General features: G+C 57.3%; 1 protein-coding gene across 2 annotated transcripts in view; it reads right to left on the reverse strand.

Annotated features, from left to right (window-relative positions):
- Zbtb46 (zinc finger and BTB domain containing 46) overlaps window positions 1-25,236 on the reverse strand; it is a 53,297-nt gene that overhangs the window by 12,897 nt on the left and 15,164 nt on the right. For both annotated transcript variants that reach the window (XM_046432855.2, XM_046432853.2), the window contains exons 2-3: window positions 20,459-21,428; window positions 9,351-9,632 (exon numbers count right to left, since the gene is read on the reverse strand). In XM_046432855.2, coding sequence (XP_046288811.1) covers window positions 9,351-9,632; window positions 20,459-21,395 — 1,219 coding nt within the window. In that variant the 5' untranslated portion in view covers window positions 21,396-21,428. The remainder of the gene's footprint in view (window positions 1-9,350; window positions 9,633-20,458; window positions 21,429-25,236) is intronic.

A 25,236-nucleotide genomic window follows, 5' to 3' on the forward strand; every position in this document is an offset into this window, starting at 1 on the left:
TGCAGGGAGTTGATGGTCTGCCCTTACTGAACACAGTGACTCAGAGATGCCACGGCCCAGTATCACATGATACCGCCACCACTGAGATCCCCCCAAAACAGAATCTGAGTTCAGCTGTGTGGTCTCTGCTGCAGCACAGAGCTTCATGCCACTGAAGACCAAGCCCTGTAGCCAGGGTGGCTTGGGTCAGTTGTTGGGAGGGCCCTGAGGGCGACTCTGACTTCCCTAGACACCGGGGATCACTTCTTTCTACTCCACTAGGCTGGGAATTCTTACTATGAATGCCACTGGGTTTAGGATCACAGGGTTCCCTTTCCTTTTTCTCCTTTATTCTGCAAACGCGGTGAGTCCCATAGGCTGATTTGCAAAAGCTCCTTGAAGGTTCTGAGCACCTACCTGCCCCAAGGCACGGCTGCTGTTCTGTTGGTGCTGGGGACTGAACCCAGGGCCTTGCATGACGTAGGCAAGGTCTCCACCACGGAGCCAACCCCACCTTGACCTTACTGAGGCAGGGCCTCAAACCTGCAATGCTTCCGCCTCAGCCTTGTCCCTGGGACCACGGGCAGGTGCAGTGCGCCCAGCTGGGCAGTTGGGCCTCTGGCCCTGCTCCTCCTTGCCGAGGGACGCTCGGTCTCACTGGTGTCTGCTCCTCCTCTGTCTCCTGCCTCCCTTGGGTTGCGCGTGGTATCTGCCGTGGCCTGGCCTGCAGTGCTGAAGGCTTGGTCCCCAGTGCGGCAGTGTTCAGAGCAGGGGATCTTGGGGCGCCTGGACTGTGAGGCTCCAACGGCACCCATCGTGGATGAGTCCTCAGGTGGGCTCAGAGCTGAACGCACTTTGGGGAGTGGTGGAGACCCCGTCCTTGGGGATGAGCCTTTGGGCACTACGTCTTGTCCCCAGCCCCTTCCTTCCCTTCTCCCTGCCTCCTGGCCACCATGAGGTGACAGCTCTGCTCCTCCACGTGCTGCCACCTTGACCTGCCTCACTCAGGCCCAGAAACGATGGAGCCCAGTGACCCTGAGCTGAAGCCCCTGAGACCCTGAATCAAGCGACTTGACTCCTCGGTGTCTGGTACCAGGGTGGAGAGGGTGGAGTGCTGACCCCACACTCTTCTCTTCTTGGATTCCTTTTCTTTTCTTTTGAGGGGGGTGTACAGGGGATTGAACTCAGGGGCACTTGGCCACTGAACCACATCCCCAGCCCTATTTTGTAGTTTATTTAGAGACAGAGTCTCACTGAGTTGCTTAGGGCCTCGATAAGTTGCTGAGGCTGGCTTTGAACTCGTGATCTTCCTGCCCCAGCCTCCCAGGCCAGTGGGATCACAGGTGCACTCCACTGTATTCAGCTCCTCCTTGATTCCTGACATATGAATCCAGAGCCTTCTCCTTTTCTCATCAGGGCAACAGAGCTCTGAGCACTGTCTCAGGGTGCTCTGAAGTTTTGAGGTGCTCTTACTTCCACTATCATTCAACTCAAAATGTCACCACCTCCGTGGCGTCCAGTGACACAGGATCTCAGTCCAGTTGTGGCCTCAAGCAGAACCTTTGGGAAGTTCTAGCATCTTCCTCTGGCTGACCCCAGCTCCAGCCACCTGCAGTCTCAGTCCTGGGACATGGCTGGTCTGCCTTGTCCTTGGTAACCCTTTCCTGCACCCGTGCTAAAGCCGCTCCTTGGTCATTCAGATACAAGATTCTCCACAAAGTGTCAGCAAGCTGAAGCCAAGGGCAGTCTGGCTAGCCGGACAAGGTGTCAGAAACCCCCGATATGACCATGCACTTGTCCACAGCTCCCTCTAGCTTCTTGCCGACTTTTGTTCCATGTACTTAAAGACTGAACTTATTTTTGGACACATATAGGAATGTCAAGTTCACTGTTTAATTGCTACCTTTTTTTTTGTACTGGAAATGAAGCCAAGGATACTCTACTACTGAGCCACCCCCCCAGTCATTTGTGTGTTTGTATATTTTATTTAGAGAGGTATTCTGGGTAAGTTGCTCAGGGCCTCCCTAAGTGCTGAGGCTGGCTTTGAACTTACAATTCTCCTGCCTCAGCCTGCCGAGTTGCTGGGATTTCTGGCATGGCCACCAGACCAGGCTGTGACACCTTAAAGTGTACTTTGGCATTAATATTGCTTTCTCTAGGTTGGTGTCTGCCTGGCTTATCTTTTTGCTTTATATTTTCCTGTGTTCTTATCTACATAGTCTGTCATCCATAAGTGGTAAATATTTTTTTAAAGGCTAAAACCAAAAAGAAAGTTGGGTATGGTAGTGCACAACTTTCTTCTATCCCAGCCACTCGGGAGGCTGGGGTAGGAGGATCACGTGAGTCCAAGAGTTCAGAACCACCTCAGCCACACTCAGGGCCCCTTATGCACCTCCCTCCAAAAAGGCAAGGATTGTTTTACTTTTCTTTTACTTTTCTTTTTTTAATATTTATTTCTTAGTTGTTGGTGGACACAACACCTTTGTTTAATTTCTATGTGGTGCTGGGAATTGAACTCAGTGCCTCACGCATGCCAGGCGAGCACTTTTCCCCTGAGCCGCAACTGCAGCCCCCAAGGATTGTTTTTTCCACTTCGATGGGAGCAGCGCAGTGTGCCCCCGGGAGGGACTTGCCGTGATGTGTCCACTCACGCACAGCACACTCTGGTCAGAGCTCCTGCCCAGGGAGGTACCCAGTTCTTTCCTGGGTATCCGGGCCTCCTTTGAGGGCCAGCCATGGAGGTGCTGGGTATCATTGAGCCTCCTCTCCCGCCCCTTTCCCATGGTCAGGAGTGGCCGGTTCTTGTCACAGCCCCCAGTTGCACTGTGTTTTGGCCACAACCACCTGGACTGTGCGAGGACTGAACAACCAGTCAGCAACCCAACCTCGTCACCCTGGGCTGCTGTCACCCTGGGCTGCCGGCTGGGTGCTTCCCCCTGGAGACCTGTCCTAGGAGGTGAGCTCTCTGGCTCCCCCTGGGTGCCTGACAAGGCCCTGCACATGCCCCCAACGCTGAGCTGACTTCCTGCCGTCGCCATTCCCGGTGGGCGGCCTGTCCTCAGGGCTGCAGCCCCAGCACTGCGGCTCTTGGAGGGAAAAGTCTCCTCTGGCTGCGTCCTTGTCCTCGAGTCAGCGTGTACCTGTGGCTGCTTCTGTGGCTGGCTGGTTGGTCTTGGTGCTCACAGCTCCTGAGCCCACGCTGTCTTGCTCCGTCCTGGAGCATCCCAGTGGCTCTCTCCACCTCGCGAGCTCCGCACCGCGCCTCGCAGCTTCATGCCCCTTCTTTCTTCCTCTGAGCTCCTGCCGGGAGTGTTTTCCACACATCTGTCTCCAGCCACTGACCCACCTTCTGCATTGGCTGCTCTCAGACTATCTGTGAACTTAAATTCCAGACACTGTATTTTCTCTTTCCATTTTTTTTTGCGGGGGGGGGGGGGTAGGTACCAGGGACTGAACGAAGGAGCACTTGACCACTGAGTCACATCCCCAACCCTAATTTTTTTTTCTTTTTTTGGATTTTATTTAGAGACAGGGTCTCACTGAGTTGCTTAGTACCTCACTGTTGCTGAGGCTGGCTTTGAACTGAAGATCTTCCTGCCTCAGCCTCCCAAGCCTTGGGATTACAGGCGTGCCCCACTGTGCTCTGCCCAGCTCAGACACTTTTTTTACAGATCCCAATTCTCTTGGAATTCTCCATCTTTTGCTATTTCTGGCTGATTTCTTGAGCAGGTCAGCTGCAGATCCATCGGCCTTGTCTGACAACCAAGAACCTTCTTGGCTCCCAGTGGGGCTTGGTCAGTGGGTGACCTGGCACACACTGGACCCTTCAGTTGGATGATGGGCACTTGAGGCACAGGGAAGAAGTGCCTTCTCCAAACACGGTGAAGGCAGACGTTTGCTGTGGACCCTAGCAATGGCTGAGGTCCCGTGAGGGCTCAGTGGTTCCATGCAGTCTGAGTTTTACTCCCAGAGAGTGGGTCTCACCCCATGTTCCCTTGTCCCTCCACCCAGCCCACGTGACCCTGGCTTCCTCCTGCTCTGTGTTTCTGGGGAAATGCTGCCTGATGCACCTTCTAGAACATTCCGGCTGGACTTCCTGGAATGTGGCTCTGAGAGTGTGCTCAGAGGCCGAGGGTCTGTGTGCGCATGTGGGGGTCTCTTGCACGCGGGTTCTGCCCCTTGAGTCCCCAAAGTGGTGGGCAGCCTGAGGCACCACCTCCACCTGTGTCCTGAGGGCTCAGCCTGTGGGTCAGCTCCAGCACCTACAGAGACCCAGGGTGGGCGCCCTCCCACCCTCCCCAGGGCCCGGCCCCCACATGGGCTTGCACCCCAGGACTCCAGTGCCTGTGTGTCTGGTTTTGTGTGGGTCAGGCTTCCAGTGATGTGTTCTGGGTGGGCACTTTCCCATCATTCGCCACGGAGGTCAGCCCAGGACCAGCCAGGCTGGCTGAACCTGTGAGCCCCACTTCTCTTCAAAGACACTTTCTTTAAAACAAGTGTTTTTTTATAGCAGCTGACAAATCGCCAAGCTGACAATGTAAAGTGCAGTCTATGGGCTGGGGTTGTGGCTCAGGGGCAGAGGGATTGCCTAGCATGTGTGAGGCACTGGGTTTGATTTTCAGCATGGCATACAAAATAAATGAATAAAATAAAGGCCCATCAACAACTAAAAATATATAAAACAAAATATAAAAAAACAAACAAAAAAACCCAAAATCTAAATTAGTAAGTCCACACCCCAGGTGGGTGGAGTCTTGATCTTTATAACCTACATGCCCTTCTGTGTACCCATAGGCTTCCCGTATGCGAAGGAGACAGTAATGCCAGGAAAATGAATTTACAGATATGGAGCAGATACTTGGCAGTTAACAGACCTAAAGAGAAAACCAACCTTTTATTACTGAAGTTCTGTTTTCAAGAAGGAATAATGTTGCCTAGTGTGGGGCACACCCCTGTGATCCCAGCTACTTGGAAGGCTGAGGCAGAAGGATTGTAAATTTGAGGCCAGCCTCAGCAACTTAGGGAGACCCTGTCTCAAAGTAAAGTTTTTAAGAGGGCTGAGGATACAGCTCAGTATAAAACACCCCGGGGCCCCCAGAGTGAACACACACACACACACACACACAAAGCTTCCTACATCCCTTATCATTTTTACCATTCATCACAAAGCCTGTTTTTTCAGGCTCTCTGGAAACCATCTAAATTTTAAGTTGTTTTCAAACACCAACCAAAACCTCTGGGCCTGCGTGTGGGTCCCAGGAGGTACCTCCCTATGGTCAGCTGCCGACCTCCGACACCATTCCCCACCACCCCAACCAGACACCCCAGCTCAGGTGGGGTCATCCATGCCCCCCAGCCAAGGTGCCCAGGCGGGACACAAAATCTCGGTGTGACAGTGAACAGACTCATGGTGGCCCACAAAGTAAGGACACACTCAGTGCAGATGGCCACCAGAGCCTGAGAGGGACCTGCCCTGGCGGACCCAGCCTCAAGACACCCCCCACAGCTCTCTGTCCTCAGAGCTGCCATCATGGCACAGAGACGCATCAGCAGGGAGCTGCGGCAGCCTGAAGGCGGTCTGCACTGGTCACAGGGAAGGCCGAGGGGAAGCGCCTTTTCCAGGGACACCTGCCCACCCTGCCTGACAGCACTCTGGCTACTCCAGGACCCTCCTGAGCCACCTGCTGTTCCGCAAAGGGGAGCCCAGCTCTGAGTAAGGAGGTGATGTCGACCGCATGTGTGAAGGCAGATGGCGCTTTCTGAAAAGAGGAGCATCTGGTGATGCCCATCAGCACTGAGGGGTGCGTGGGCAGAGGCCTGCACAACAGCCGGCTGGGCCGGGCCCTCAGGTCCCCCTGGGGAGTCAGGCAGACCTCTTGGACTCCACCTCCACGTGCCCCTGTGCCCCTCCTCTGTCCCCCAACTTCACAAGCCACATGGTCAGGTTGCCTGGAGGCTGGAGGTGTGCCCGCCCCTGCCAGGCTGCCCCTCCCTGACTGGGCGTCACAGCAGCCGTGTCCCTAACTGCCCCACACTCAAAGCTGCACATGAGTGGCCACAGGGACCCGCACACCAGGCACCCATCCCCACACAGGGCTCAGGGCACTGGAGGCCCATCCTGCCTGGGAGCCATGGTGCACAGCTAGCTGAGCGTCTGTCCCACAGGGACCCTTAGCAGACTCCACAGGCATTCCCAGTGCCCAAGACCACAGTGCTGGCACCCCAATGCGGCCACCCAGGTGGAGCAAGGCTACCCAGCCTGTGGGAGGAATGCCGGGTACTGGGAGAAGGCTCCCCAGGACCCTAGAGAGGACCCCGGGAGCCAGGTCTAGACAGCACTGCTCAGACCCATGTCCAGGTCAACAGAGATGCCAACCTAGAGCCAGAGGCCCACGAGCTACTGACCGGTGGTGTGAGAAAGGTGGGCAACACTTCTGCAGCTGATACCCCCTCTCACTCACCTGGTCCCCGTCCAGCAGCTACAAAGACAACCTGTCACCGGCCACCTGGAAAGGAAGGCTGTCATTAATTCCCAACAAACAGACGCGTGGAAGAAGAGCTGTTACCAGAGTACCAGCACCCAAAGCTACCCTGCGGGGATGACCTGCGGAGGACGAAGAGCAGCAGTGGACCTGCAGATCCAGGTGGTGGCTCCAGGCTTCCTGGCTCTTGAGGGAGGCAGGAGGTGGAGGTGGCAGGCCTTCCCCTGTGGCTAGGGACACGAAGGAGCACGCACTCCCACCAGACCTCTGGGGCCAAGGCAGATGGTCAGAAACGGTGACCCCATGCAGGAAGGCCCCCGGAGATGGCCTCGCTCTCGGCTGTGGGAATCCGAGTTCTCAACCTCCTGCATGTGAATCAAATGTTTTTTGGGGGAAGAAATCCTCAGAACAGGGTCACAGAGACAGGCCTCGCAGGGTTGCCCGGCTGGTCCTGACCGTGGGACCCCTGACAGGTCCTCCCACCCAGGCGCCCAAGTGACTCAAGAAACACTTTAAATCGAACAATTCTGCTTCCTGTGTCCCCGGGGAGTGGAGCGGTCATAGTGATAGCTAACGCTTGGTTCACCTCCAAGGACGAGCTGAAAGGGGCCGAGGGAGGAGGAAGGCCATGTCCCAGCTCCTGAGGCACCAGGCTTGGGCCTCAGTGGCGCCCCCCCTGGCCTGCTCCTGGCCACGTGGCACTGCCCGGAGGCTCACCTGGGATGGAAGGGCAGTGTCAGCCGCTTGGCTCGGGATGCAGGTTCACCAGAGACCAGAGTTCCAGGAGCACCATGCAGGACCCCAGAGTGCATGGCTGGCCAGGGGCAGTGCCAGGGTCTTCACGCAGGGTGAGTGTGGGTATTTTCCTCAGCTGGGCAAACCCAGCAGCAGGGGTCTCTTTGGTGACTCATCTGAGCTCGGGGTCAGCCTCCCAGGAGCAAACCGATTTCAACAGAGGGTTTCATCACAGAGAGTTGCAGCACGGGACCTCGGGCCTCGAAGGCTGATCTGACAGGGGCTTCCAGGCAGATGCTGCGGCTCCTCCACAGGGCAGGACGCCCCAAAGGGCAAGGGCCCAGCACCATCCAGACTCGAGCTCGGGCCCTGGACACCTTGTTTAAACAGCTGAAGGAAGTGTTCTCTAAGCCAGAACGGAGGTCGCTGCCTCTGCCCTCCAGATGCTCCTGCCCACAGCCCAGGGTGAGCCATAGCCCAGTTCCAGTGCCACAGCCATGAGCCCCCAGGAGCCTGGTGGCCTCCTCCAGGGAGGCAGGACCATGTCACATGCAGCTCTGTGGGTGTCACTGGCCGAAGCTCACGGTGCTCCAGAGGACGCCTGTGCTCTCGTGTCACCGTGGGATGGGACGACGCCACACCCTCCTATACCCGGCTGGCTGGTGTTCACGTGAGATCCAAGCTACCACGTTCCTGCGCCTTCTCCAGACCCACGGAGGCAACGCGCTGGCCGAGGACCTGAGTGGGTTATTTGTACACAGCGGCCACTTGGCGCAGCTAATGGCTCCTTTTCAGTGAACAATGACTGTAAACAGGTAGGCCATTAAGTCAGGCTGCTCAAATGCAGAAGTCCTCATACCAGGCCGACACCCCCGCCTGCTGCCCGTCTGGTCAGTCCTATGAAACAAGGACATTAACTCAGCTTCTCTAGAACGCTCCAGGACCACCCAGACAGGACCGCTGGCGGTCTACGCTTTGCACACAGCCCACTCACTGCATGTTCTCCTCACTGACCAGTCCACACTCGGTCCACTGCGCACTCCATCTGCCTGCTCGGTGCTCCTGGACATCGTTCTGTGGCAGATCCCAGCACCTATGTAAATGGCTGCATCTCCATTTCTCAGACGTGGGAACAAGGTCTCAGCAGCGTGTCCAAGACCAGCGCCCAGTGCCCACACACTGCCCCGCCCCACCCTCCGGCCCTCGACAGGTGCACGGGAATAAAGAGGACACGGGCGTTCCTTCCAGGCAGCATTTATTAGCCATAGCGATACACCAACAGCCCTTACACCAACACAAACTCTCAGGATATTTTCGTCCTCATGAAAACAAAATTGTAGAAATGCTGTCTTTAAAAACAGCAAAAATAAAACAAAGATACACGTTCCAAAGCCCCACAAACGACCGGCACCCTCCTTTATTTCATTCAGGGGACTCGGCACGAGGTGAGGACGCGGCTCCACACGCCCGCCCGCCCGCCCCGCGCAGCACCTGCCGCCTGGGGTGTGCCCCCGCCCCGTAGGGGACAGGCCCTTGTTCACTCCACCCCTGGCAGAGCCTCCTGGCACTGCACTGCCTGGGGCCGTGTGCACTGCCAGTCTTGGCGCTGGTGCTGCAGGCTGTGTGAGCTGGTCAGGTAACACCTCCCGCCCACCAGGGACAGGCACCAAGGGCCTCTGCAAGGTGCAGCCGTACCTCCTGCCACGCGTGGTCTCACTCCCACCACAGCGCTGAGGGTGGACACAGCACCCAGCTTCTTCCCACACTCACTGCCACGGCATCATCTAACAAGAACAAGCACGCGGGTGGCCTGCTGTCCTCGGCAGCCGCAGCTTGGCTGCACACCTCCCCGACTGGGCACAGGGCCCAGCAGAGGGCGCCTGGTGCTCCACAGAAACCCGAGCCTTCCAGGCCTGCAGCATGAACAGCAAACACCTCCCTGGCTCTCCTGCTACCTGACCACACACAGGCCCCAGGGGACCCCAAGGCCAGTTCGGGCTTTGTGAAGCCTCCCAAGATGCCTAGAGGGACGGCCCTCAGCCACGGGGTGATGGGCAGCCCCACCCTTGTCCTCCATGCTCTCTGGGTCTGACCCTCGTGATGGGATGATGGACGCGGAAGCAAGCACAGCAACAGGCCAGGGGCTGGACTTACGAGACAGCGAGTGGGCACCCTTAGGCAGGTACTCGAACAGCAGGGAGCCGTCGTCCCCCAGCACGTCGGCCTTCAGAGACAGCAGGCTGCTCTGACTCATGAGTGCCGCGCGCAGACCGGCCACCGCACTGGCCTGGTGTAGCACCTCGTCCTTCTCAGGAGTCAGGGGTGGGCCCAGGCAGCTGGCCTCTCCCAGGAGGCCCTCGTCCACATGGGTGTACAGCTCGGCCCTCTCCCCTCGGCTGTCGGAGCTGCTGGCCTCAGTGACAGTCAGGTCTGCACCTGCGGGTGGGAGGAAGACACGTCAGAGGACACGGCAATCTTCAAGACTCTCCTAGTGGACAACGCGGCCAGTCTAGGGGAGTGCAACAACCTGCTGCTGACCATGGCCTGTGAGGTGTGGACCCAGTCCCGATGACCAGGACACCTGCCAGGGCTCTGTAGTGGCCTAGTGCTCCATCCCGCCCCGTCCTGCCACCCCGACCTGCTGTGCCCTGGCAGCTCCTCACAGTCACAGCCCAGGCCTCAGGCCGCAGCCCGGCTCAGAGCCCCACCCTGGACGAGGACTCAGACCCATGCAGACTGCCCGGAGCTACAGGACTCCACCTCAAAGAAGAGGAGATATCAGCACCAGCATCCAGCCTGGATATCAGAGCTGCAGCCACAATGCTCAGGAGAAATCCACGTGAGCTTGGACCTGGTGATGGGTTCTGAGGTCCACACCTGTGTGCCATGGCCCCTGCCCTGCCCTTCAGAGGCACAAGCAGCAAAAACATACACTAGATTTCATCAAAATCAAAACCTCCTATGTTCCATGTCTGCTCTCAAGAAAGTGAGAAGACAACCCATCAAATGGGGAGAAAATATTTTCAAGCCACGTTCTGATAAGAAATCCTACCCAGACTGCATAAAGGACTCTCGCGATTCAAAAGACAAACACACAGGGCACTAGGTCTGACCAGACACTTATCCAAAGACATCAAATGCCCCATCACAGCCAGGTACAGCATCATACCCCTGAGGTGTGGACCCCAAAACCCAGAACATGAGGAGTGCCATTGAGGGCGTGGGCCAAAAGCCCTGTGCACCTGGTAAGAATGCAGTCGAAGCCCACACAGTGGCTACTCTGGCATCCCAGGGACTAGGCTGGGGCAGGAGGACGGCAAGCACAAGGCCAGCTTTGGCAGCTCATCCAGACCCATCTCAAAATGAATTATTAAAAGGGCTGGGGTGTGGCTCAGTGATAGAGCACCTAGGTTCAGTCCCCAGTACCGACAGGGAGGGAGGGAGGCCGCACGGGGCAAGTGTCCCTAATGGCAATGTTAAAACCTAACAAACTGGGGCTGGGCTGTGGCTCGTGGCAGAGCGCTACCTGCATGCCTGTAGTCCTGGGTCCCTCCCGTCCCAGCGCAGACATATATGACCAAAGAACCAGCCGACGACTGGGCCCGGGAAGACGGCTTGGAGCCTGCACTAGGCACTGTCCCACGTCCAGTGAAATCTTCCAGCAGCTCCGTCTGCTGCCCGCCTTGCCAGGCCACTCTGCACACGAGTCCCCACAGCACCACAGGTGCCTCCCAGATGAGGGCCAAGGGCAGCCTCGGTGGCCCCCCGCGGCCAGAGTCTGGAGCTGCGCCTGGTGCCTGCGGGTTCCCAGCAAGTGCGCTGTCCTTTCAGGCCCCTGCAAGGGCCGGCACGCCCTTCTTAGTGGTCTGGAATGCCGGAGAAGGAGCGCTGGCCTCTGATGTCCTGCTCTCTGGGGTGCTCCTGAGCCTCCAGGGCTGCCCTCTCGTCTTGGATGCCCCCCAAGCCTCTCCCTCACTTTACCCTCGGGCCCTTCCTGCTTGGCCCCACCAGGCTGTGCAGGCCTGCCCAGGCCCTGACCCTCCTCAGCCACGGGGTCCCTGCTTCTGCTGGATTTGCTCCCCGCTGCTGTCCATTCTGGGGCATGTCTGCTTCATGAGGGTCTTCCTCCCCAGGGATACAAGGGAGGGTTGAGGAGAGACCCCGGGGCTGAGCCATGCTGGGCCCACAGAGGGCTGCAGCTGCAGATGAGAGACTGGGGCGGTGGCTTCCCTGCCATACCCCACTGGCTGAGAGAAGACGAGGCTTCCGACAGAGTGCAGATGGTGTGGGAATCGGGAGGGGAGACCCGCCCTCAGCTCCTTCTCCTTCCCAGGACAGCCACGGGCCCAGCAGTGTCACTCGCACAGCAGCAAGATGGGATCACATCAACTGTCCACAGCTAGGCAGGGTCTGGGTCACCTCCCACTGGGGAGCAGCCAAACACTGGCTTTCCCACCACCACAGAGCACCAGGTTCAGGAAACACAACTGCAGAAAAACGCTAGAGATGCGCTGTGTGTGAAGTCACCTCCACCTTGTGAGTTTTTTTAAGTTGTTCTTTATTTCTGAAGGTCCAAACTAAATTTGTTTCCTCACTTATAATCATATCAGGGTGTTTTCACATCATGTAAGAACTTCTCTCTTTTCCTATGTGCATTTGTTCCTGGGTATCTAGAGGGTACTGGTTCTGGGAGCCCCAGGATAGAAAGCCCATGACACTCAAGTCCCTGGCAGAGTGGCACCGTGTCTGCACAGGGCCAGGGCCTCCCTCCCATGGCCTTCAAGCCAGCTCTGATGACTTGTGATCCCTAACACAGCGGAAATGCTGTGTAAACAGGTGGGACACTGTACTGTTCAGGGGATAGTGACCAGCAGAAGTCAGTGCATGTTCGGTAGAGATTTGATTTCCTGATTTTAATATTTTGAATCCATGTTTGGATCTGCAGATGGGAAATCTGGAGACACAGAGGTGGCCGTGCACGCACTCAGCACCTCAGCTAGGAACTCCAACAGGGAAAAGCCAATGCTTCTGGCGAGTGGCATCAGGACAGTTGCACAATCGCATCAAAAGCCAACCTCAAGCCAACCTCATGCCACATATAGAAAGCGACTCGAGTCACAGGAGCTCGCGTTGCACTTGAGTCTGTGAAACTTCTAGGAAAAAGCAAACTCTGGAGAAGTTGGTGACTTGGGCAGAGGTCCTAGGACCAAAGGAGAAGGAGCCAAAAAGAAAAGGGTCAACAACACTGCCTGCTCTTAAAATACTGCTGGATGAGAAAACGAGCAAAAGACACAGGAAGCGTTTGCACCTGATGTCGGATTTGTATGCAGAACAGCAGGATCAGCGAAAATGAATGGACGGAGATGAGTGGACACTTCCCACGAACAGGCAGATGGCCACCAAGCCCAGGACAAGCCCTGAGCACCTCCCAGCCCAAGGAGGAACAGCAGACAGGAACAGGAAGGAGCTCTGTGAACAGCCAAGAAGCTGTGAAGGAGCCCAACGGCCCCCCTGCTGCGCAGAGCTGAAGGATCTCTCGGCCTGGACACTGGGGGGAGGCGGAGCCTTCAGGGATGCTGGGACCTGGTTCCTGGTCTTTCTGTGCTTCCTGGCCATCAGGAAGGGAGCAGCCCCCATACCACTCACACCCACAACCGATGCACTATGCCGCCACAGGCCCAAAACAAGGGGCCAAGTGAACCACAACCCAGAACAAACCTTCTCCCTTATAAGTCCTTTATCTCAGGTACTTTGTCACAGTGACAGAAAACTGACTGACACACTCAGCCACCAAGGAAATGGAAACCCTGAAGAGACCCACGCTTCTTCCCCCGAGGGGACAAAATCCAAAGGTGCCAATGGAACCCAGGGAGCTGCACGCTGCTGGTGGACATGCAACACGCAACAGCAGGAGGCTGCTGGCCGCTTCTCGGGAGGAGCACACCCTGGCCAGGGCCTAACAACCCCACTCCTCCGTGTTCACTGACGATGAGCCAAACCAGGTGTCCAAAGACAAGTAGGCTCCCTGCAGCCTCCTCCACTATAGCCAAAACCAGATGGAGGCCACCCACAGGCGACCAAGAGCCAGCAGCACCACAGCCAGGCCACAGAACTCGGCTGGCCGGGATCCTGTGCTTCCTTGACACACAGACAGCGAGCAGCCTTGAAGACAAGGGGCTACTGACACAGAGACCAGGCTGCAGGGGTGCGAGGGCCACTCAGGGTCCTGCTCACAGTGTGGCTGGATGGCAGCTGGACACACAGAGCTGAACATAGCGAGTGAGAAGAGGCAGAGCTAGAGACCCCACCTGGCCTGCAGATTGGCCGGCGAGAGGGGCTGCCAGTGCCGGCGAGGCACAGCATCATGTGGCCTGCACCAAGGCCCGCGGGGCTCCTCTGCACCCGCACCTCAATGTGGAAGAGAAACACAAAGCCAGACCCAAGGGAAAGCCCTGGGACACTCCTCTCGGTGGCTCCAGGCTGGTCAGGACACTGCTCACAGCCCGAGGACCGAGGGAACCTGGGGTCACCCACCCTCTGCTGGACTACACACCTTTGTCAGAACCCATCAAACTACTGGGGTGGTGCAGGCCTGGGCTCCCGCAGCCCAGGAGGCTGAGGTAGGCAAGTCCCAGGTTTGTGGCCAGTCTGGGCAATTTAGGGAGACCCTGGCTCAAAATAAAAGCAATAAGAAGGGCTGGGATGTGGCTCAGTGGTAGAGAGCCCCTGGGTTCAATCCCTAGCATCAAAGACAGGCAGAAAGAAAAAGCCAAGACACTTCTGACGTTAGTCACCCTGAGACTGAAGAAGGAAAGGCAGGATGTTTAGACAGCAGTATGGGCACCCAGCCGGAGGCAGACGCAGCCCAGGCAGCCACACTCACTGGCACACACAGGGACCTGTCCCAAAGACGAAGTCCACCCCAGACACACCGGCCACCATCCCACAGGCTTCCAGGCAGGACCTCTCCCCCTCAGTGGGGTTGGGCTCCATGTCTGCACAAACTTCCTAAACATGAATTTGAGACTGGCACATTCCTGTGCATGAAATTCACCAACAAATGCAAACTGGACTCTGACACAGATAAACCTGAAGTGCATGCTGCCCACCTTTCGGAAAGCCCTGAAAACGAGGTGGACTGGGGTATGTGGATGGATCTTCAATAAAGAAAAACAGTAAAGCAGAATGCGCCCAGGAACCCAGAAGCGGTACGCTGTGCTCCGTTTCCTCAGGTTTCTCGGACTGTGAATGTTCTCCCAGTACAACAGTCGAGGGAGAGACAAAAGAAGCTTCGACTGGTACACATGGATCTGCAGTTGCTCGTATCGCATCTCAAACAGTGAGAGACCATTTTCCCACGAAGCACACCTGCTGGTGAACACACCGTGTGCTAAGGATTCACATCCAAGTCCCCGGAGCCTGCGACACCATCACCTGACGTGGACAAGACCCCGCAGGTCAGAAAAATCAGGAGGAGGTGGGGAGAAGGAGTGAAGCCGAGAAGGAGTGAGGGGGGTGAAGGAGTGAGGGGGTGAAGGAGGCAGGGGGGTGTGGCCATGGCCAAGCTGGGGGGCCTGGCCGGGCTGCTCCCTGGGGCCTGTGAAGGTCGCCTTGGGCTCCCAAGACCTGCAGGTGGCAGGTGCACCGAGACCTGTCCTTGGTGCTCCAGGAAGGAGCAGGCTCAGTGGGAGAGGGCAAGCCCGGGACTAGGAGGACAGCTGGCCTCCGGCTGGAAAATCCAAACTCAACCAAGTGCCCCTGTCAGGACAAAGGCCACACAAGGACAGGTCTTGTGGGCATGAGCACCTGTGGGGTGCTGGTCATGTTGGTGGTTTGGACTTCTCTGGCACATTATGGCACATTTGTTTCCAAGACCTTTTTTTAAATTTTGCAGGCTGAAGATTAAACTCAGGGCCTCACACATGCTAAGCACACAGTCTACCACCGAACCACACCCAGTCCTCAAACTTCTTTTTTTAAAAAATTTTAACATATATTTAAGTATGCATACTGGGGTTGGGATTGTGGCTTAGTGGTAGAGCACTTGCCTAGCACATGTGAGGCTCTGAGTTCAATCCTCAGCACCACATAAAAATAAATAAATAAAATAAAAGTATTGTGTCTAACTACAACCAAAAAATAAATACTTAAAAAAAACCATGGGGGTGGGGTTGTGGCTCAGAGATAGAGCGCTTGCCTACCATGCATGAGATACTGGGTTCGATCCTCAGCACCACATAAAAATAAAATAAAGATATTGTGTTGACCTAAAACTAAAAAATAAATATTTTTTTAAAAAAAGTATGCATGCTTACTCTGAGGGGCCTCAAAGACATTTTTGAGTGACATGCATCTGTGTCCACCTGTGTGAAAACAGTACTTGCTAGGGTGCTCAACACTGGCTGCACATACCCGCTGTGCACCCCCCAAACAGTTTTTTTTTTGGTACTAGGGATTGAACCCAGGGGTGCTTACCCACTGAGTCACATCCCTAGCCCTGTTTTATATTTTACTTAGAGACGGGGTCTCACTGAGTTGCTTAGCGCCTTGCTTTGACTGAGGCTGGCCTTGAACTTGTGCTCTTCTCACCCTCAAACATTTTCTAAGAAAGCAGTGACAAGAGTTCTCAAATGTGCTGGGAGTAACCCACACCCCTGTGACCCCACCTACTCGGGAGGCAGACACAGGAGGACTGCAATGCAAGACCAGCCTGGGCAACTAGTGAGACCCCGTCCTAAAACAAAAAGTCAAAGGGGCTGGGGAGGTGGCTCAGTGGTAGAGCACTCCCCTAGCATGCAGGAGGCCCTGGGTTCAGTCCCCAGTATCACAAAAGCCACTACCACAAAGTGCTGCTCAGCAAAGGGCGACTTTCCTAACCCTTGTGCCTCCCACTGTCCGCAGGCCAGAGCGAGGTGGTGTCCTAGAGCAGGCCAGCCTGGCCCCTCCTCAGCCCAGGCTGATCTGCCTCTGCATGGGGACCAGGCATCCTCCCAGCTCTGCCAGGTGCCCTGCTGAGCAGACAGGCCACTAGTAAGCTGAGCTGATGCCCACAAGACCCCTCAGGACTCACCCTTTTATGGATCATGTTTCCTAGAAAGGCCAGTGGCAAAGACAGGCCCTTGCACGTGAGCTCAGCCTGAAGGAGCAGGTAGGCAGCAGAAGTCCCTGTGGCTCAGTCAGAACAGCCAGAGTGGAGGTCCTGAGGCCCAGCTCAGCACACCCACCCCAGATGAGAGGCCAGAGTCCACTGGACCTTCAGCTCAGTTGGCACAAGCAGCGACCTGCCTGCTCCCCTGTGAAGCAGATGCCCCTTGAACCCCACGAGCATCTGGCTCCTGCTTTCACCTTCCTGTCCCTCTGTTCGGCACCATTAGTGCATCCTCACCTAGATGGCAGAGGTGGAGCCAGCTCAGGTGAGCCCTCCAGCCTGACCGGGCCCTGCAGGCTGCACCTGGCTCAGGTGAGCCCTTCCTGTCTACAGCTGCTTCGCGAAGCCTGCACCCAATGCAACACAGAGACAAACCCACAGGCCCACAGCTTCCGGAAGTCGGTCAGTCTGCACCTGTGTGATCTGGTCAGGTTCTGATGCCCCTGGCTTCTCTCACTTCACCTCCAGCAAGGAGCAAGCACCAAGAGGCTGAAGAGAGCTCGGAAGGGAAACTAAGGGGGCTGGGACTGGCTGAGGCCAAGAGGGGCCAGGTCCTGGGAGCTGGCGCTGCCCACTCCCCACCCCAAGCAGGACTGGAGGCTGCCATGACAAGGGTGACACGGGAGCCTCCAGGGACCCATCTACCAACTGGGTGTTCTGTGGTCCCAGTGTGGTCATGAAAGTCCTGATGCAATGAGTTCCAACATTACTGAACATCACTGAAGTTCAGCACAGACATGTGTTCTACAAAGCCACAACTGTGCTCTAGCTAGAATAAAGCTAAAGGCTCAACCCCAGCAGCTCCGACAGCTGAGGCAGGAGGACCTCGAGTTCAAAGCCAGCCTCAGCAACTTAGCGAGGCCCTGTCTCTAAACAAAATACAAAAAAGGACTGGGGATTTGGCTCAGTGGGTAAGTACCCCGGGTTCAATCCCTAGTACCAAAAAACCAATCAAACAAACAAAAAACACACAAAACCTCAAGGCTTTATTTATTTTTTCAGTACTGGGGATTGAACCCAAGGGCACTTTGCCACTGAGCTACATCGTAGGCTTTTATTTTATTTTGACACAGGGTCTTGCTAAGTTGCCCAAGCTGTCCTGAAACTTGGGAGCCTCCTGCCTCGTCCCTCAGGCTCCTGGGGTGATAGGTGTGTGCCACAGCTCTCAGCTTACAGGACCTCACTCTTGCAAAACCCTGGACGGGGCCCTGGGCTGCTCCTCCGCCATTCCTGAATCAGCAGCTTCCTCTCCACCGCCCAAGGCCTCACCAGCCACCACTGAAGTCGCTGTCCTCTGCAGACGGGGCAGTGAGGCAGAGCCCCAGGAAGCTGACGCCAGCAGGGCAGGCCTGGCCTGAGCCCTGACTGTGCCAGGGCTGCATGGCGGCTCTGTCCTGCCCGGTGCTGTCCCAGACGCTCTCACAGGGGGACAGTGGAATACTCCGTCTTCAGAGCAGCTAGGTCAGAACACATGGGACCTGTACTTGGAGAACTGCTCCTAATGGCCAACGGGTCCTGGGGCACCATGAGCCAAGGGGACACAGAGCAGAACAGGTGAGTGAGCTGGCGGGAGGGCTGGGCGTCCAAGATCTGGCCGATGCCCAGATGACTTGCAGTAACCACCCAACACGTTTCCTTAGGAAAGAGCCTTTCTCCTTCCTCTAAGAGGAGGGAGAGGGGAGAATCCTCCCTAGGATACAATAAACCTTCAATGAAAATGAGCTGACCTCCCTAAGGGACTACGACTCACACCTCTGAATCCCAGGCTGGGGGCCAGAGCAGAGGCCAGAAGCTCGGGAACGACTGGCCACCAGGTCCCATGCCCGAGCCCAGGCCCACATCTCACGCCCACGCCTCAGCACTGGGAATCTGCTGGCAGGAGCGGTTCATGGTTGCCTTGGAAACCTAAGGGTTGAAGACGCAAAGGAAAGTACACAGCCGCAGTCACTTGTTGGAATCTGGAAACACCTGCTCCCCAACTGTGGAGACGTCCAGCCAGCAGGCGTGAGGGGCGTGCTGCTTCCTAACCCGCTGACAGCTCTGTGACACAAAGGCCCCCAGAACTGTCACCTGCAGGTGACTCACCACACACGGAGGCCTTGGTGCATCTGTGCATGTCAGACCGTGCCCATGGAGGCTAGTCACTCTCCAGGGGCTTTGTCAGAGCTGTAGACGATTGTAAAACAAAGCTAGGAGCAGAAGTGAGTCATTGACGTGTCTGCTCTTGTGGGTACCTCCCCATAGGCACAGCAGGGACATGAGTGACTCTCACCTGATTCTATTCAGCTCAGCACCAGTGGTGGAGGACCTTCTCAGGACATTTGTCCATGTCAGGTAATCCTTGCACTGTCACACCTGGGGGACAGGTGACACTGGCATCTTGGGTGGAAGCCAGGGACTTGCTCTACATCCACTGTGCTCAGGACATCCCCAGAGAAAAGGGAAACCCTGAATTAAATCAACTTCAGCTGAACGTGGTGAGCTGGGCCCTGCCTTGGAGGCTCAGTGTGAAGGCTGGGAACAGAGAGTGCATAGTGAACAACAGCATTCCACAGCTGGTGGATTCTGGCAGGGCCCACGGCAGGTCCTGTGTGGTGGACAGAATTCTGTTTGGGATGATGAAAAAGTGCTACAGAACTGGGGGGAGAGGACTCAGGGCACATCATCGGCCCAGCAGGCACCTGGGCTCCACCCCAGCACCCAGTGAAATAAGTTCTGGATGTAGAGCAATGACATGGCACAACAGTGTGACCCGCCAGTGAATTGTGCACTTAAAAGTAGTTATGATGTCCCTGGGCACACTGGCGCCAGCCTGTAATCCCAGCAGCTCCAGAGGTTGAGGCAGGAGGATCGTGAGTTCAAAGCGAGCCTCAGCAACTTAGCAAGGCCCTAAGCAACTCAGCAAGACCCTGTCTCTAAATAAAAGATAAAAAGGCTGGGGATGTGGCACAGTGGTTAAACGCCCCTGAGTTCAATCCTCAATGCCAAAAAAGAACAAGTGGTCACCCTGTAAGGTTCATGCTATGTACGTTTTACTGCACTGAGCCAGCCAGTGTGGAGACCTGGCCTCAGGAACCCTCCACGGCACTCCCAGCTCCCGAGGCTTCCGTCAAGGAGAGGAGGAGCTTAGGGCCCAGTGTCCACCCACCCAGCCAGCCCTCCCGCCCGCACACAAGCTCGCCTGGCATCGGCTGCACCTTTGCAGGCTTTGGGCCCTATGGTGTCTGCCCCATGAACACCTCTGTCCACTCACATGTACCCAGGGTGCATTCTAACCATCCTGGCAGCCTCCCTGAGTAAGCAATGGCCACCTCTGCTCTGATCAGTGCCCTTCTGGCCTGGGCCTGGGAGGAAGGACAGTTGGAGCCCCACCTGCCGCTCAGAGGACATGCAGCACAGGCAGAGGCTATTGCTGGGTGCTCCGCACCAGGAGCAGCCCCAGCATGAACACGGAGCTCACCGTCTTCCATTCTGGGAGACGGACAGCACATTGCCGTGCAGGCTGAAGCCCAGCTCCCATGCATGGCTTCAGGGCCCTGGAAAGCAGGGCAGAGGGCCTGTGCGGGTCATGGGGCCCCCAGCATGCAGCAGCCCCTATTAGCCTGGCTGGGAACCACACTTAGCAAATACGGATCCTGCATCCTGCGGCAGGCCCAGGGCCACAGCACTGCTGCAGCAGCTGAGGGGACAGCCTGGGTCCCACAGACACTCTGGTGACAGGCGAGTGACCCCTTGAATGACCCCTTCAGTCACCATATACAAGAGGAAGCAGCTGGACCCACACCCCACACGGGGCTGAAGAGCTCCCCCAGGACCCTCCCCACTGTTCCACCTACAGACCCCTCAGCTGGTCCCCTGGCCTTGCAGGAGCCCTGCCCCAGGTGGCCACTGGTGTAGTGCGATGGGAACGGACTGGCAGGGGCTCCCAGACACCAGTCGCCCCAGCCTGAGCCCCGTCACTTATGTTCCCGTGGAAACCCCGACTCCCTATGAGAGGAGGAGACCGCAGAAAGCCCCCAGCATGCACCAGCGACCACGCCACTCCACCCACAGCCATGAGGCCACGGACGCCGGGCACTGGGTGTGGACCTGATGTGGCAAAGGAAACGCTTACTTGAGTCCCGGCTGCCGAAGGGCCACCCGGGCGTGGGGAGGAAGGCAGGCGAGGGGGAGCCGGCCCCACTGCCTTCCTCCACCTGCTGCGTGATGTGCCGCACCGTCTCTTTGTTCTTCCGGTTCTTCCTGCGGCCCGTGGGCTGCCAGCCGTCGCCGGCTCCTGGCTCTGAGGCAGAGCTCGGCATCGTGCTGTCCTTGGCAGAAGGCAGCTCGCGCCCTCCATAGTGAGGAGGCGATATCTGTTCCTCCTTGATGCGCAGAGACCCATAGCACACGTCTCCAGGCCACAAGGACTGCGAGGACATGTCGTCGGGGCCCTCGGCCTTGGGCTCCTGGTCCTCCTTCCCATAGGTGCTGCCCCCCTCGTGACAGCTGGCAATGGCTGAGTCTCCGGAAGAGTTGGCGGGGCTTGTGCGCCGCGCCAGCCACGGAGAGATGCTCCTGCCAGCCATCACAGCAGAGATCAGCGCCTCTGTGCTGCTGCCGGCCGGGGCGCCGATCTCAAACTCTGCGAGCTCGTCGGCAGCGTCCGACTTGATGCTGATGTCCAGGGCAGCCTTGATGAAGTCATGGCAGGCCTGCACAATGTCCGTCATCTGCAGGAAGCTGGCGGCAGACATCACCTCAATGACGTTCCTGCTGGTGAGGGCCAGGTGGGCCGAGTACATGAAGTCAATGATGGCCTTGAAGCCCTGGGCGGTGACGATGTCCAGGTGGGTGACGGTGGCTTGGTCAGACGTCTTCTGCACCTGACAGTAGAGCGTCTTGAAGTAGCGGCTGCTGCCCAGCAGCACGTTCTTGTGGGCCTTGAAGACCTTGCCTTCCACCACGACGCACACGTCGCACAGGACGCCGTGCTGCCTCTGCTCGTTGAGCTCGCGAAGCAGCTGCCGGTAGTGGGACGTGATTTCCATATCTTCCTTTCGGTTGTTCATTGGGAAGTCCTGGTGTTGCCTCTTCTACAGACTCTGTGGGGCAAGACAGAAGAGTTACCCATGCAGCCCAGGCGGACAGGGACTGTGGCAGGCAACAGTACAGGCCAGCAGCCAGCACAGTGGCCACGAAAAGCCCCGCATACAGAGGGGATGAGCACGGCCAGCGGAGCCGTCCACACACCTGGAGCACAGGTGTGCAGGAGGCATCCACCCTCACCACGAAGGGCAGCAGGCAGCAAGTGGGCGCTGACCCTACCCAGCAGGACATCTAAGGCCCGTTTCCAGGCTCATGATGGACATGGGTGCTGAAAAGAATCCCCACACAGGAACCAACATGCCCCAGAATTAATAAGGTCACCCTTCAGTAAGTAGATGGGCCAACTAGGCTAAACGAACCCAACTGTGGGCGGCCATGGGGGCACACTTGTAACCCCAGCGACTCAGGAGGCCGAAGCCGGTGGCTCCATGTGCTCAGGCTAAGTGACGTGGAGGGATGGACCACAGACAGCTCCGCGAGCCATGCCGTGGACACAGAAACGTCAGTGCCTCGCTTCAAACCCAGGAGTCGCAGCTGCATTATTTGATTTCCTGCAAGAATAACATCCCTCTCCTTTTCTTTTTTCTTTTGTCCAGGACTGAGGATTGAACTCAGAGTGCTCTACCAATGAGCCAAACCCCCAGCCCACTTTATTTTTATTTTGAGAATCTTCCTGCATTGGCCTCCCAAGACTCCAAGATGACAAGCATGGCCACTGTGCCTGAAGACTGCTTAGCAGGGACTTTTTGCAGAGTTGCGTGCTCAGAATATTGATGCAGATGTAGGATGGGGGCGCTCTTTCCCTTGGGCCCTAAGCAGCTCCACCAGGAAGGTGATTTGTTCTAACCTCCATACAGGTCTGTCCCACCCAAACTGCATCTCACACTCAGAGCCCAGACCAGGGGACAAGGAGCTATGGCCTCAGGCACCCCCTGCTGGCCAGGCCTCAAGGCCGACTCCTCCCTGGGTCTGGTCACCACACACATTCAGGAAAAAGTCCATTCTTCTTGGAGTGATTGTTTTTTGTTCCTTTGCTTTGGAGTTGTTTTTGGTCTTGGGGATTGAACCAAGGGCATTTTATCATTAAGCCACATTTCAAGCCTTTTTTATTTTATTTTGAGGCAGGGTCTTACTAAATAACTGAGGCTGACCTTGAATTTGCAATCCTCCTGTCTCACTCTCCCTGGAGTCCCTGGGATTACAGGGCCACCACACCCAGTCTCGAGAGAGAGACAGAGAGAGAGAGAGAGAGAGAATTTTTTAATATTTATTTTTTAGTTTTCAATGGACACAACGTCTTTATTTTATTTTCATGTGATGCTGAGGATCGAACCCAGAGCCCCGTGCATGCCAGGCGAGCACACTACCGCTAAGCCACATGCCCAGCCTCATTGTTTTTTTAAACTTATTTTTTAGTTGTAGGTGGGCAACTTAGCCAGACCCTGAGGAGGAGGAGGAGGAGGAGGAGGAGGAGGAGGAAGAGGAAGGAGGAAGAAGAAGGAAGAAGAAGAAAGAAGGAAGAAAGAAGGAAGAAGAAAGGAGGAGGAGGAAAGGGGGGAGGAGGAGGAAGAGGAGGAGGGGGAGGGGGGAGGAGGGGGAGGGGAGGGGGAGGGAGGGGAGGAGGGGGAGGGGGAGGGAGAGGAGGAAGGAGAGGAGGGGGAGGAGGGGGAGGAGGGGGGGAGGGGGAGAGGATGGGGAGGAGGGGGAGAAGGGGGAAGGGAGGAGGAGGAGGAGGGGGAGGAGAGGGAGGGGGAGGAGGAGGAGGAGGGGGAGGAGAGGGAGGGGGAGGGGGAGGAGAGGGGGAGGAGGGGGAGGAGGGGAGGAGGGGGAGAGGGAGGAGGGGGAGGAGGGAGAAGAGGGGGAGGAGGGGGGGAGGAGGGGGAGGGGGAGGGCAGGAGGGTGAGGAGGGGGAGGAGGAGGGGAGGAGGGGGGAGGGGAGGGGGAGGGGCGGAGGAGGCGGAGGGGAGGAGGGGGGAGGGGGAGGAGGGGAGGAGGAGGGGGAAGGGAGAGGAGGGGGAGGAGGGGGAGGGGGAGGAGGGGGAGGAGGGGGAGGAGGAGGGGGAGGGAAAACGCAGGGTTCCTGTTAGCTGGCTGTGTGGCAGCCCGGGACGTGTCCTCCTGGTCTACAGGGCTCAGCAGACCCCAGCAGGCTGTCCACAGGAGGAAGAGCAGGGAGGCTATGCCCGGTTCACCCAGCAGCTCCCCGGCACACCCGGCAGCTGGGCAGGACTCAGTTCTCAAGGCACTTCCTGGGTGCTCACAGCTTGTGCTGTTCTGGAAAGCTCAAGACGGAGATGCGTGTGCATTGCCACATTACGGCATAAGGTACGATTCACAGGCACCACATGGCCTCCGCTCATGACTGCATGCAGCATCCTTAGGGGTAGGGATGTGGCTGAGTGGCAGGGTGCTGGCCTGGGGGTACAAGGCCCTGGGTTCAGATTGTTTTAAATGACGTACTCCAATATCATTAACAGACACCAGCCCAGGGGTGAGACGGGGAGCCAGCCCAGTCCCGGGGCTCAGCCTAACCTTCACTCCACCAGGGCCCACAGCCAGAGGGGGCACCCAGGCCTGCCGCAGTGGGGCTGGGGCCAACTCTGACACCACCATCTACAGGCAGACTCCAGTTGAGGCCAGTGAGAGGCAGGGGCCCAGGCAGCATGAAGGTGCTGTGGAGGACAGGGAGAGGCAGGGGCCACACCTGTGCTGCAGGGCACAGGTGGTCTCACAGCACCCCACGGAGCCTCGGCTCTGACATGGGTGGCCTCCAGGCCTGACTGCAGCCTCAGACTCCCCACCAACCAAGAATGTGAGGCAGAAGTGACCCTGGGCATTCCTGAGCATGTTTGGACTGACTCCATGATGGAGAAAGACGGGCACCCAGGCAGTCCACCAAGTCCGAGTGCTAAGGGCCAGCCTGGCCTTTCAGTGCAGAGAAGCCCAATCCACACGGCTCAGCCAGGAGGACAGCTAGCAAAACTGGCAGCTCCCAGCATGAGCGCGAGGGCTGCCTCCAGCCCTGAGCCTGGGCTGCTCGGGAAGCGGTGGCAGCAGAGCAACAGGAAGCAGAGAGCACCAGCTGGCCAGCATTCAATGACTGGGACATCCAAGGGTCAGGAGCCACAGGACAGGAGTGAGGCTCAAGCCGCAGCCCATGCCACAAGCGGTGCACTGGCCAGCAAGTGTGCTACTGGCCTCAACAGCTAGGGACCCTAAAGGAGGCCATTACTATGAGGGGAACCTGCCCACACGGGCAGCCACTGCCCAGGACCCTCACATCCTGACTCGGGCTCTGCCTCGTGGGCAAGTGGCCCAGGTCCAGGCCCTCAGGTGAAGAAGACAGAAAAGGATCAGCCCAGGGCACTGGCCCAGAAAATCCTCCTCAGGGTTAGCCAGTGACCAGGCCCAGGCCCTGTGCCTGGTGTGTCCACTGCGGGCAGGGCTCCAGAATGCTCAGCTTTGTTGCTTCAGCTGCTGGGAAGTTGGCCCAGGAAAAGGGAAGCTCTTACTGCCTGGGCTCCGAGGTGCTCCTGGCCTTGAACCTGGCTCCTAAAGCTGACTTTCACCCTCGGGTCACAGAGTTTGAAGGGCAGCTCAGCCCTATCAGAGGCAGCACGGAGACCCCTCCAGACATTGGCCCTGCCTCCTCCAGGAAGCCCTCCTGGGTGCCCCAACCACTCTGTCCTTAAACTAGCAGCACACCTGCTGTCCAGTGCTGCCTGAGCTGCCCTGCCCTGCTACTGAAGCTGGGGCCTCTCAGCCCAGGGACCACACCTCAATACCACACAGGTTCCATGTACA

This window comes from Marmota monax, unplaced genomic scaffold (assembly GCF_021218885.2).
Source record: "Marmota monax isolate L192 unplaced genomic scaffold, Marmota_monax_Labrador192_F-V1.1 WCK01_AAM20220418_F8-fsc00014, whole genome shotgun sequence".
In the NCBI taxonomy this organism is placed as follows: domain Eukaryota; kingdom Metazoa; phylum Chordata; class Mammalia; order Rodentia; family Sciuridae; genus Marmota; species Marmota monax.